This window comes from Strongylocentrotus purpuratus, unplaced genomic scaffold, assembly GCF_000002235.5.
Source record: "Strongylocentrotus purpuratus isolate Spur 01 unplaced genomic scaffold, Spur_5.0 spur5_scaffold_11, whole genome shotgun sequence".
Lineage (NCBI taxonomy): Eukaryota > Metazoa > Echinodermata > Echinoidea > Camarodonta > Strongylocentrotidae > Strongylocentrotus > Strongylocentrotus purpuratus.
Window position 1 is genome coordinate 14,256,576 of NW_022145596.1, and position 14,251 is coordinate 14,270,826.

Here is a 14,251-nt window from a genome sequence, read left to right on the forward strand (position 1 = left end):
CTTTCCCTTCCCCTTCTCTTCTTTTCTCTCTCTTTTAAGTTTGCTGTAGAAGGGGGGGGGGGGGAGACAAGGGCCATTTGCCCCCCCCCTCCCGATCCCCAACTTGTTGGCGGGAAAACTGCAATATACACTGTTGGTCATAATGGTGGAATATTTATTTTTACCCCAGTTTAGGGAAGGATTTTAAAAAATTACTTATTTCTAATAGATCTAGATAATGGCATACATTCTCAGATGTTATTGAATATTAATTTGCGAGTGTTTGTTTTGCGTGACTGCTTAATCATATGTGTGCTACTATGCTAATAAGCTAAGGGACCTACGTCCTAAGTCATAATTTACAGTAATGAGGATTAATGCCTCACAAAAGAGTACTAATATATAGCTGATCGACACGATTTTTATACTGGGGCCTCACAGTAACGAGGCCATTGCTTAGCCCCTGAATCATGACTGTACGCAGTGATTGCTAGGGTACGCGGCCCCTTCCACAAATCCCCAAAACGAAGAAAATGCAATAAACTGTCAAAAATTCATTGCATTTTCCCCCGGCCCCAACAGGAAAAATTCCTCTGTGTGGCCATGCCTTGAACCATAATGCATGGCCCTACAGAGGAATTTTTCCTGTTGGGGGCCAGGGAAAAATGCAATGAATTTTTGACAATTTATTGCATTTTCTTCGTTTTGGGGGATTTGTGGAAGGGGCTGCGTACCCTAGCAAACACTGCGCACAGTCATGATTCAGGGGCTAAAGAATGGCCTCATTACTGTGAGGCCCCAGTATAAAAATCGTGTCCATCAGCTATATTAATGCCCTTTTGTGAGGCATTAATCCTCATTACTGTCAATTATGATTTAAGGACGTAGGTTCCCTAGCTGATTAGCATAGTAGCACACATATGATTTAGCAGTCACGCAAAACAAACACTCGCAAATTAATATTCAATAAAATCTGAGAATGTATGCCATTATCTAGATCAATTAGAAATGTTTTTTTTTTTTTAATCCTTCCCTAAACTGGGGTAAAAATAATTATTCCACCATTATGACCAACAGTGTATATCCCTCTTCTTTTCTTTTCTTCCCTTTATCTCTTCTTTGGTATCAACTTAAAGCTTAGACATCAGAGGAAATGGTGGTATTAAAATTTAAGCGGTACACCGCGGAGATCTAAACATTTCTTCTGGATTTATAAAAAACATGGATAATCAGTCCATTTTTCAGTGAATTACCCTATTACATATCATGAAGATTGTGTTTCTATTAATTTTAACCCATTCATTCAACGAAATGAACTATCAGGAATATGTGAGAGCAATTTCATATCATTATCAATAACTTAAAAACTTCATGTTGAATTGAAAGATTTATAAGTCACTTTTGCACTAAAACTGTGAATATGTAGGATTTTGCTGTTTGAAGTAGTAAATTATTTTATACCCTTATTGTGCATAACGGAATTAAATATTTCACTGAGGTATTCCTCTATGTATTACCTTTCAACTGGGCAAGAAAAAATTGAAAAAAATAAATCACCCAAAAATAGTTTTGGCGCACTTTGGTCCCTCCCTGGCCCACTGTGCGGCCGTGTTCGGGAAAAAAATATCATCATTCCCAAACTAATAAGATTTTTTTTTATGGGGGCTTTTCTCATAATTTCAGAGAGTCTCTGTTCCTCCTCCTCCTGGAACTATATTCTAGTCTTTCTCCTTCGCCTCCTCCTCAAGCTTTTTTTCTTCTTCAAATTTCAAATTTCAAATTTATTCATGTTTCCAACAAAACATTACAAACCTCTTCTTCTTCTTCTTCTCCACGAGCTCAACACTAGCACTGTCTTGTTATTTTGGCCCGATACGTCGACCAATCATAATGCACCGACAAGTCACCTGATACATAATGACGTATTAAATGTTCACATGACACATCACGTGATATTTTCCACTCCTCTTGCAGACGCGTACGTACGGCAGTGACTCCAGCGTGAAACGGAAATTCTAACTTCAACTTTGTTTATTATATTTCACCTGTACACCTCTCTGTTGAGATCTTCATCTATAACAATGGCTAATCCAGTAAGCAAATTTGTTTTCTATAGAAATAACAACCGGGGACCAGTTTCTTGAAACCGTCCTAGACAGTGACTCGTCTTAACTTAGGCCTGGCCCTAGGGTCTAGACCCTAGACCTACTTGAACTTGTTTTTGGACATGCCATAGAATTTAAAAATGCTTATAATTCAATAACACTTGCTTCAATTGCATGTTCAAGCAGTTAGACTTAGCTCTACCGGTATGAGGGTTTCGAGAAACTGCCCCTAGTCCACCAAGTCCACTGACTGAGCCATGACACTTCTGTGATAAAAATAGCGGCGCTAGTGTAGTTCCGTATCCAATTTTTTTAGCAGTTTTTTTTAACAGTTTAATATCGATTCTTAGCAAAGGAATTTTAGCCCAATTTTTTACTAATTTTAATCATAATCATATATTGCATTTTCCACCTGAATTTGGATTACATCCGACATCGGGAAGCCTCCGTTTAGGGCTTTGATGTCGACGTCGTCACTCAGTACCGTCTCCGCGCTATAGCTCTGCATCTCAAACTGAAGCTATCAGTCTAAAATTATGCAAACTTAGCGTAGAGGTCTATGCTTTATGGTATTACGCACATGCACGATACCATAAACTATACGAGAAGCTAAATCAATGCAGCCGGACACTGCAACGCACACACGATATCTCTGTCCAATTCAGATTCCAATTTCCGATCAACGCAGCGCTAGTTTTCGACATGGCGGCACCGGGGAGCTCCGGCGTGGGATACCTGCTCCGCCCGCTAGTGCTATAGATCAGCGCAGAAACGCGCGCTTCTATTGACTTTGTAGTACATGCGGTCGAAAACTGGCACGCTATGTCGATAACTGCCTCCGAAACAGTGAAAATTGAAATGAATATTGTCATGGCAATTCGTGATTTTTTTTCTGGGATTATTTTGTTTAAATAATAATAATATTTGGAAGTAAAGAGTCCCAAAAATAAGATTTTGTCTTAAGTGGTCGAAAACCCCCTCCTTTACTCTAAGCTATAAAACAATGTTTCTTGACTAAAATCGATCGATTAGCTATTCCGTTTGGAAATTATATAATACAACTACATATTCTGAGATTTTCATGGTCTCAGCTACCATTGTACGGTCGTAGGCGCTATTTGAAATTTATCAAAATTTACCGGGAGCACTGGTAAAATTTTATATTCAAAATTTCTCAAAAGCAAAAGTGTTTCAGGGGCTAAATTTTCTAGTGCATATAAAACATCCACAGGGGCATCCGTTATATCAAAATTGTAAAGAATCACTATCCTTTCAATTTTCAAAATTTCCCAAAACTTTGTATTACCTTTAATTGAGAGCTGAGTCGATGAGATAAGCACCTGCCAGTGGCCTTGCAGGGAGGTCTAATCCCTTCTAGCCAAACTAGTGCAGATAGGCTTAAACTTTAAAGAGACATTCTTTTCATTTCAAATCAATCTGAGAACAAATATCTTTTGGTGATATGATGGATGAAAAACACAACACATAGGCATTTAAAATCCAATTTCAACGTAAGCTCCCATGACGATGATGTTTTAGTTAGGACTCATAAATATTTTCCTCTCCCTTTTCCACAGAAATATGAATTCACTGTTGAAATGACTTGTGGAGGTTGTGTAGGTGCAGTTGAAAGAGTTCTCAAGCGACTGGAAGGTGAGATTTTAGTCGATGACTATAGGGAAGAAAAAAAACAGGAACTAATACTAACAGTTTTTCATTGGACATGTTATATGTTGCAAGTGTCTAGGAAGAGTGCTGTGTAGGTATCTTTTGTAGGGAGTAAATTAAATTTTAATTTCCTACACTACCTACTAAATAGAAAAGATGTCTATTTCTGTCTCCACCACACTTTTAGCCTTGTTTTTATATCTTAATTCATTTTGGGGGTTTCATCAAGACTCATCACTAACAGGCACCCGGGACACGTTGGTGCTCCAAATTTTGAAGTTTTTACATCATAGGGCTCATGCGTACTGACTGTTAAAAGTTTTGAATTCCAGACCCCTTCCAACAAAAGTTAATGTGGAGCTCTGTTATATTATGTATACATAGATATATTTTGTTTTTGTTTTTGGGGGAGGGGTATATATAGTTAAAGAAAAATCTGAGGTCTTGGGCCAGTTTTTTCAAAACTATCAAAAGTCTAAGCTATTATTTCCCGTAGAAATGCCATGTTTCAATAGGATGTCCAAGAAGTTAGATTTGTGATGGTTTTAAGAAACAATCCCCTAGCTAAACTTCTTGTCTCAACAATAAAGTATACAACAACAAAAAATGCTTTCCACACAGTGATTTTAAAGGTAAAGACCAGTTATGGTCATGCGATTGCATTGTGAAAGAAACGTTGTGGAATCGATCAGAAAAGGTTGATCATCTAGCATCTAGCATCTGCAATGTTCTGGAATCATCAAAATGATAAGAAATTTGGCCCATTCTTCGTAAAGTTACAAGCACTATACACAGAAAGATGTATATGGGACTACCCTATGTCTCTCACAGACCATGAGAGAAACAAATTTACCAAATATATGAATTAGTAGGCGGTTTCCCGGCAAATTTTATCATCATGTATTAGTCAAAACATATTCTTTCACATGATTGGTAATGAGAGCTTCCATTTCATTTTTTGAAATTGGGGCGTTTCCAATACTGGTCTTTACCTTTAATGTGTTTTAGCCTCTGTAGAGCATGGACATAAGAAAGTTATGTTGACACCCACAGTGATTATAATCGAGCGCGGAATAGATGTCATTAACATGCAACCATCTTTACATTCTATGGATCAGTTATGAAATGCCTTCAGCTCCTTGTGAGCGGATTGTAAGCGCTCTACAACTACAATAATTCAGCATTAATAAATGATCATCATTATTATTATTATTATTTGATATCAAAGTGATCACATTTCTTTGATTTTTGGTAGTCTCAATTCTAATGTGTTAATTTTTTGTATTTCTTTTTGCTATACAGTTTTTTTACATTAAAAATACATTGATATCTTATGTTTGAAAGTAGGCCTCTGTAAAATGTGAATATAAGATTAGGTTGTATTATGTTTCTCTCACATTAATCTTTAACTTTTGATGTACTGTGGAAACATAAATGTGTGTCTTCTTTTCTTATCAGTGGATTAATCCACTTCATTTTTGTTCTTCTTCATATTTTCAGGGGAGAATGATGTAGAAATTAACTTGGACGCAAAGAAGGTGTATGTGACTACAGCTCTACCTAGCGAATATGTGCTAGAGACCCTAAAGAAAACTGGAAAGGCAACAACCTTTGTTGGAGTATGCTGAGTGCTTTTCAAAGTGAGGATTTATTCTGGAAATTCATAGTAATTTAGTTGCCATGGAAATGTCTCTTGTGTGGGCTATATGATTTTAGAAAGCATAATCTTAACACCATTTCTTTATCAAAAGAGAAAATTTAATGATCAGTTTGGTATTCATCAACATGAACGAAGCTTGCAAATTTGACTGCACTGTAATATAATTTAGAATACACCAAATTAATGTGTTTTGCACTTTACATTTTTTATTTCAAAAGGAAGTGACTTGACACTTTTTTTTCATTATGAAAGAGAAAGAGAGAGGAAGTTGGTTTGTTAACTTTCATTTTCACAGAGAGATAAAAAAGTTTATAGACATTTATATCAACTTGGTTTAATACTTGCTTTAAAGCCCCACCGCACTACGTATAGCTACTTGCGCCCTCTATATAGCACATAATGCCTACTCGTTGCCTGTTGGTCCCCCATGATCCTCTTTTTCTTCATTTTTCTTGATTGAGAGCTGATTTGATGAGATGACTACCTGTCATTGACCTTGCAGGGAGGTCTAATCCCCCTGACTAAACTAGTGCAGACGTGCTTTAAAGGCAGTGTATTCTACTATATTTTGACAGTCATGTCCCACAATGCATCACCAACTGATGATGATGCTTGGGTACAGGAACTGGAAATCACTCTTTGTACACCTTCACGAAAAGATCAATGCTGCAATTGAAAATACATAATGGCAGTGGTAGCGATGTCAGTAAAATACTTTTGCATTGATGAAAGTTCTACATGTAAGTAGGAGGCAAATGGCTCATAACAAATTATCAGAGTAAATGAATATTGGAAAGAGATGTCTTGTACCTTGTTGACAGTCTATATGATTTTGTTTTTTGTATCCGTTATACGAACAATTAATTTTACTTAATTTTTGAGGCAGGAATAGATTGTCATATCAGTTTGATTTCCCACTAGTACTTTGTGGATGATGATGACTAACCCCATGCATTCAGATATTCTAATTTTCTTTTCTTCTTCACAGATGGTTCCAGAGTCCAGACAGCTTGGATTGCTTTAGTCCTGCCTATTTCCCGCTACGATGAGATAAAAATAACTGTGTATAGATTCATATTGTAGACATTTGTGTAAAGTAGATGGTGTTGGTTGTTCCGTAGAGTAGAGAACTGGTTGTACAAAACTAGGCAGTGTTTTTACCCATCCGCACAGTATGATGCTGAATTTCTAAGATAATGTACGCGAGTTGGATTTTACTGATAAATTATGAATCAAATCTGATTATTTATATCTGGGATTGGGACCATAGTATATAGTGGAATATAACTTTATTGTGTATACTTACATACTGGAAATTACTCATATAATAGGATATACTTTGTTTTTCAACTTGCCAAAAAAAAAGAGAAGAGGGAAAAAAACATTATGTTCTGAGGTTCGAAAATTTCTAGGGAATTAATTTTGTATAGTTGTAGAGATGTGTTCTGCTTTTTCTGATGAAGACAATTGCATAGAAAAATGAGATTCATATCTAGGTAAAATTCTTTTTTTTTTCTTTCTCAAAAACTGTGTAAGATTTTTCTTTTGTGGGGTTTGGTTGTTTTGGGTTTAAATTTGCTAGTACTACCTATTTTACATTCCTTCTTTCAATTAATTAATGTTATTTGCTATCATATTATTATGATGAACCTATATCCCCTTACTTTAGAAGATTGCCTATCATGCAAAGATGATATTTATAACATGCTCTTTTATTGTAAACCAGCTGACATGTCATGACATAAGTTAAAGCCAAATCAGAAATGATTTAATTTCCACTTGTATTTGGTAAGTCATCAGCTAATGTTTTGCTTTATTTCTAAAAAACTAGAAAAGAATCATTTTGATAATGTAACAAACACTGAATTTGATATTGATTGTTAAGTATTCATGATACAGCTTATTAATGCTATTTTCATAGAGGATGCATCTCATTTTTGAACCACAAAGTCAGCATTTTTTTTTTTTTTTTTTTTTTTGGGGGGGGGGGGGAGGGGTCATGCATGCCCTCAATTTGACCTCCCTATTGTCTTGTGGTTCATTGCACCTTAGAGTTCTTGAGATAGCGTTACCAGGGAGATTTCACAGGTCATTATTCATAGAGGTCATTCGTCTTAAGATGTTTATCACTATATTCTTGCTTATATCACCCAAGTCAACAAAACCAAAACTATCATCAGTCAAAGTCTAAGAGCTTCAGAAGTTCAGATGATTATAATTTGTATTGTGTCAATACTACTTCCGCTAGTAAAGAATTATCAATATATAACAATTCATTCTCTTATGTGACCTGTGTTTGATTTTTCCTCTAAATCATGCTCAAATTGTTGAGGAAGGCAGATGATTAAAAAAAAAATATTGATAATTATGTCACATGAACAAGACAAATATTGTAAATGTTTGTTCTTTTTAACAAAAAAACATGGCCGACCATTTTTTGGGTGATGATGAAAGTATAAAAACATTGTTTCCCAGCAATGACCGTTGTCAATAAATTTAGTGCAGTCTTGGCTTTTTTCCTTTATTCTTATGCATTATCCCATTTTCTTTTTTGTTAACTCTTTATCTAAGAAAGGTTATCAGTTGACAGTTGCGGAAGCTATGTTAACCATTAAACCAAAGAAGTGGCTAAATGTCTACTAATGTCTAATATATCATCAATTGTTTTGTTCATAAACTGCTTGATTGATAGTTTGTAACTTTGTTTTCTCCCTCTTCAATGCGCAGAGGATATATATTTACTATATTTTCTTGTTGATATATTTTCATGCTATTATCTAAAGGCTTAAGATGCATTCCTTTATTTTATGTCAAGTTTTACTCGCAATTATAGTTCAAACATTTCTTATCTCTAGATGAAATTGCAAAGCCTATCCGGTGGTTAGTATTTTGGGTTTAAATGAATTAATTTCTTTTCAGATATCATCTTTTGGGGCAAGAAAGGTTTTAATTCATGTCAGGCATTTTACAAAAGGGTCAACATCCCTGTTACTCCGACTAGATTTTTTTTTTTTTTGGTATCTGGGTTTTTTTCAGTTCACATTAATTCATTGATTTTATGTATTTCTAAATGAGAACAGATTCACCCTAGCTATTGTTCCAATACTTTCTGCAAACCATGCATCTTGAGCCAGAAGGGATTTAACTTAAACAGTCCTACACAAAATGAAAGTAATGTTGATTTGGATCACGCTACCCTAATGTCCATTATCCTTTGTTTGCATAATACAACTTTTAATACAGAGTTAAAACTGGTTTGATTCTGAACAGAGGGCTCTTTTGAAAAATGTGCCCATTTATTCAATAGTTTTTATATACTTGCATAAAGAAAGTGTTGGAATATTATCTGGATGACTAGGGCTGTAATTCAAAAAAATACATGTAAACGAGGCTGTATAAATATGTATAATCAACTATATTGTCAACACACATGTTTTTTCAATTTACAAGTACATGAAATGCTAACTGAATAAAAAGGGAAATATATATACTTGCAACAGACTTGTCAATGTTTTTCTCTCTTTTTCTTTCTTTAGTTCTTAATTTTTTTAATAATTTGAAATATAGCTCCCAATGAAACTAAATAAGTGATTAACATAATTTGTTCTAAAGTTTCACTTTTCATTCAATTTTGTCTAGGCCAACATTTTGAAAGTGAATTGTCCCCTCCTAACCACTTCATTATCCTGGCATTCATGATCATGAAAACTCTTTTTGATGGAGCGTGGCATAATATTTTTTTTTCGTCGGTGTATAGAAGAAGGTTAATGATTAGTGATGGGTTTCAGTAAGGATGATAGAGACCATGTGAAGAGAGGGTGTTGACAAGCTAGGATGCAGAGTATGTTGGAGAGAAAGATGAGAATGATTATCAGTGATTTTTTTTAAATCTTCAAGAGAAAAGGGTTACAATCTGCAATAATCGTGTATTTGCAGCTTGGTTTTAAAAAAATGTAAAAAAAGGAAGGAGTGAGTGAGGAGAATATATTATAGACGGATTAGACAAGTTGAAGAAAAAAAAACTTTTTAAAGAGAAACAGGAATATAAGTAAAGTGTGGTTGTTGGAACTTGCAGTAATAGAATTTCAAAAATATTCACAGCTGTATAGTACAGTGACGTACATGTCATAAATATATGCCAATATATGGCAATATGGGTGTGATAGAGGAAAGTTGTATTTGTTGTTTGGAGAAATTGGTAACAAAAAACAAAACAATAATAATTTTGTAGAACTTTCTTTTTTCCCTCCTCTCAAAATATGATTGGAAATCAGTTGGACGTGTGTTTACTAGCTGGCGCTAGACCTCGTAACAAATTTCGTCATTATGATTGCGCTGCAGCCATAGAAATATCATGGCTGCAGCAGTTTGCTAGATTAGGCCAATAGCTGGCGCTAGACCTCACAGAAAACTTACACCCCAAACTCAACTAAAATGGCGACGCCCATAGAAGATCTCGGTCTCCTCTCAAAATGCTCAACAGCTGATATGGAGAAGGTAAGGATTGAGCTATAACTTATCGGTAACATTCTTTTTTTAAGATGAATAAACAATATTATTTGAATACCGTCTTTAATGTCTTTGCCACGTATTAATCGGTCTGCAAATTAGTTTACTCCACTCTCTGACTTTAGTCAGCTCAGCTCAACTCAGTCAATTTTTTGGGGGGGCACGGGGGAGCAGGGGTCTATTCTAGGATATGGGGAATTCAAGCTTGGCATAATAATGAAATATAATTGGGAATGCACACGCTTGTGTGTTGAGTCTTAGGTTTGAAAAATGAGACCAACGGTAGGCAATATAGAATCTCTAGATCTAAATCTAGACAGAGAATGCAATGGACCGCTAACACTAAACGGTGGCACTGTGTAGTAGATCTAGACTATGTGGAAAGAATGGTGGCTTCCTATTTCACGACGATAAATGTTACACAGGCTACAGCTTTCAGCAGCACTGACTGGGACAAGTGGTAATGGTGGTAGTGAAAACATAATTTGTTTGAGTCCTCTGTTACTGTTAAGGCCAAGATCTGAGAGTGAGAGATAAAAGAATATTAAATTATCTCTTTTTCCCTTTTTCCCCCATTTATCATGTGTTCATATGATGTCATCATCTGTAGCATTTCTATTCACTTTATTTATCAAAGACTTCATTTATGATTTTATTATTACATGCAAAATATATGAAATACATTTCAGATAGTATTATGAAGTCATACTATATAGGGAGTCTTTATAAAACAGGGAATTAAAAAACTTGATGATTTTTCTACAAGTTCAATTTGTCTTTCTTTTTTTCCACCAGCTTCTACACCAAGTAGCAGACAGCGTAGCTGGTCATCATCGTCCTCGATATCAAGACTATGGGAAGATCTGGAGCTTGGATGAATGGTTTCAAGTCATACAGGGTTGCGAGACGTATCTCAAGATGGCCGTCAAGAAGGATTCTACCAAAGATGAAGTACGTTTTTGTGGGGCATGACGTTGGCTTTGGAGATCGGCGGTATACCGCTGTTAGGGTCTGGTCGTATCCCTGAAATTGGTAGTGAGAGTGACACTAATAGGTGAAGGTATAGAGTCTGAAAGTTTAAGTAGAGTGAATTTGGTGGATGTATCATAAGGCAATAGTTGCAAGGGTAGAGTTGGCAGGACTACTTAATAACTACAAAATCAGCACACAGAGACTTTAGAGACATACTTATTTAATATGTTGTGCATTATAAAAGAATGGTTTATTATTGTTGATAATATAATGAGTTAAGAGATGGTATATGGCTCAGTGAATAGATGTTTTAGCATTTTGAATTTAAAGATAAACTTGAGTTCTGGTAAAAAAAGAAAATGAATTCTCACAGAATCTAACGAAACTTACACTGAATGTTCAAGATTACAAATAAATGTCGTGTGCCAAACAATTTTGGAAGAAAGTGTATACTGGCTGAGTAATGAACATAGAAAGATAAGGAAATCAGGGTAGTACTAGCCCCGACACCATGTGTGTTGTCCCATATACATCTTTCTGTGTAAGTGATTGTTACTTTACCAAGACTCTGCCAAATTTATGATGATTTTGATGACTCCAGAACCTTGCATTACACACCATTACTTACATTGCTATGTACTCAAAGCCAGAAAATATAATCACCATGGGTCCTTTCATGGTGCATAATTTTACTTCTTTAGGTCACATTAACTTTTCATCATTGTTTTACATTTTACATTCCTCTAATGTGCAGAGAAAATTGTCTTAGTCCCATGAATTACAAATCATGTTTTTCTCATGATTATCTTTACATCACAGATGAAAGCTGCATTAAGTGGTCTGTCTGAGGATGTACAAGAGCGGTTGATGGAGTGTGTGTCGATACGAAGGGATGACCTTGGGAAAGCACTTATTGGGAACACAGCTTCCATCTCTCAGTCACATCTCACTGACTTTGACTGGAAATTGAAAGTAAGTAGTTCTTCCTTGCATCCATGCTATGAATACATCTTACAGAAGAGTTACATGTCAGTGATAACTGCTGTTTGGAACTGAGCTTGTCTGTCATTGCCTTGTGCATTATTGCTTCAGAGAGAAATTGCATTTTACGGCTCCTATTTGTTTTCAACTTTCTTGAGAGTTTCAAGGGCAAATCGACCCAGGCCCCTTACATAATTCTTTTTTCTCTCTCAGTTTACTGAATTTTAACTCCAAGAGAGTCTACATTGAGAATTGACATCAGTGTCCTATTTTACAACATCACAATTTGAGATTCGCATAGACTTAGTGATCTCAAATTTCAAACGATCATAACTTTCTTATTGTTAATCCGATTTATTTCAAGATTTTTGCCAATTATTTTTTCTCAAATTTTTCTGCGTTCACACAAACAAACCTATTACAAAGGTTGGATTACCCTTTAAGACATCTCTTTCATTTCTTTTTCTGATACAGCTTGCAATGTCCAGTGATAAGATCTCGTCAGTCCAAGAACCTCTTGTCAATCTAGATCTGAGTTTGATGGAGGATGGAACCAATAGACTCGTCTCATTGGAACTAGACAAAGAAGAACTCAGGAAGCTGGTATCATCTCTAGAAACAGCTAATCGGGTAAGTTTTTATTCACTCTATAATAAGAAGAATAATAATACAACATATATAAGTGCTTAAATACTAATTTTTCTAAATGCTGTATTATTATTACACTGGCATTAGCCAAGCTATGTTCTGTCATGATCTAAAGGTATTGAAATACATGTATATTCTTGAGAATAATAATTTATACAGTAGATTTTCATAGAGGGTGGCTATCAATACCAAGATGTCAACTAACTGGAAGAATGTGTATATCGGAATAAATTATATATAATTTACAGCACTTTATAGCCACCTTTTGTAGTTCTAATTGTTTTGGTATGAAGTAATACGAATGCTTCATTAATTAGTTTTTTTCTTTTCTTTCTAGGCTGTGCTGCAGCTAAAGACGTGATGCCTTAGGATTCTTGTGCGACTTTCATCACATCACAATCTAGACATTCCATCAGATTTGCAGTATTGCAGAGACAAACATTATTTTTATGCTCTGTGTTATGAGAGAGCGAGCCAGTAGAATTTCGTAGATGGAGCAAAATGGAGAGCAACAGCTGCAATATGTAATATATGGAACAAGATTTCAGCATAACAAAGTGGAATCATGATGGGAGAATGATTGGTGAATGGATCAGAACCGGTATCACGACCAAGCATAGAAGACTATTGTTTAAGTAGCTTGTCATAATTATACGCGGAGGAAGAATTCCAGTAAACACTGCAGGGCTTATTAATAGATCAATAGCTGATGTGGCTACACTGGATCAATAAGACCTTATCATTATGTTTTATTGTCATTGTCATTGTCAAAAGTATACAACTATATTTTCTTCATGTCTGGAAATAATTATATTTGTATTGAGAATACCGTAAGTGTACCCTACACTCTCTGTTGAAACAAGACAATGTTTTTTGTTTTTTTGTTGTTACATGACCCCCTTCGTTCATTTGACAAAGATAACTTACACATACCACACAATTATCAGACCTGCCAACCAGTACGATTTAGTCGTATTTAGTACGATTTTTAGTACGATTTTTAGAAGCAAATACGACAGTATGATTTTCCTTAATAAAATACGATTTTCAACAAATTTCAACAAAAAAAAAAAAAAAAAAAACGATTTTTTTTTTTTTTTTTTTTTTTTTTTTTTTTTTTTTAAATTAATATTTTGTGTGTGCGTCCGCCATTTTCAATGGCAAAATGTTCATTCTGTCCTGTAAAGTATCCGACAAGCATCTCACATCAGCAATTTGGGGATGTTCATTGGTTCATCGAACACACCAGTCATGACGAAATCATGCATATTCAACCAATGATCAATAAAAAAAATTCTTCCTGTAGGTAAAAACTGTAAGAGGCATTGATCTGCGTAACAATCCGTGTTTTTTTTCAAGAATACAACTTTTGTCAGTAAAATACAACTTTTGGGACTAAAGAATACAGTTTTTGAACTCCAGAGGTTGGCAGGTCTGAATTATAAGGAATCAAATAGAAATGGTATTGCTCTATTAAAGTTTACAAAGTATATCATTCAAAATTGCTCTTTTGATGAACTTCAATGAATGTCCTCAGAGCCTAATTATGAAAAAAAGTAATTAGGTCCCATAGCTCTAAATAATCCAATTCTAAAGTTAAAAATAGATTGCTGAAAGAAGGGTCTCACACCTCTAGTGTCTCTGAGTGTATCATTTATTACTTTTAATCTCCACAACAGTTTCCCTCTTGAATGAAGTGTCTTTAAATGCTACATTCTCTTTTATATGA

General features: G+C 35.1%; 2 protein-coding genes across 2 annotated transcripts; both read left to right on the forward strand.

Annotated features, from left to right (window-relative positions):
- The first annotated feature begins 1,930 nt into the window (after positions 1-1,930).
- On the forward strand, positions 1,931-8,913 carry LOC584285 (copper transport protein ATOX1). The gene is made up of 4 exons (XM_030980731.1): positions 1,931-2,072; positions 3,662-3,737; positions 5,253-5,392; positions 6,401-8,913. The coding sequence occupies exons 1-3, from the start codon at positions 2,061-2,063 to the stop codon at positions 5,378-5,380; spliced, it is 216 nt and encodes a 71-aa protein (XP_030836591.1). The 5' UTR covers positions 1,931-2,060; the 3' UTR covers positions 5,381-5,392; positions 6,401-8,913.
- An 886-nt stretch (positions 8,914-9,799) lies between these two features.
- Positions 9,800-13,460, forward strand: LOC584270 (COMM domain-containing protein 8). Its single transcript, XM_784135.5, has 5 exons — positions 9,800-9,909; positions 10,717-10,872; positions 11,713-11,865; positions 12,349-12,504; positions 12,860-13,460. The coding sequence occupies exons 1-5, from the start codon at positions 9,847-9,849 to the stop codon at positions 12,881-12,883; spliced, it is 552 nt and encodes a 183-aa protein (XP_789228.1). The 5' UTR covers positions 9,800-9,846; the 3' UTR covers positions 12,884-13,460.
- Positions 13,461-14,251: the final 791 nt, after the last annotated feature.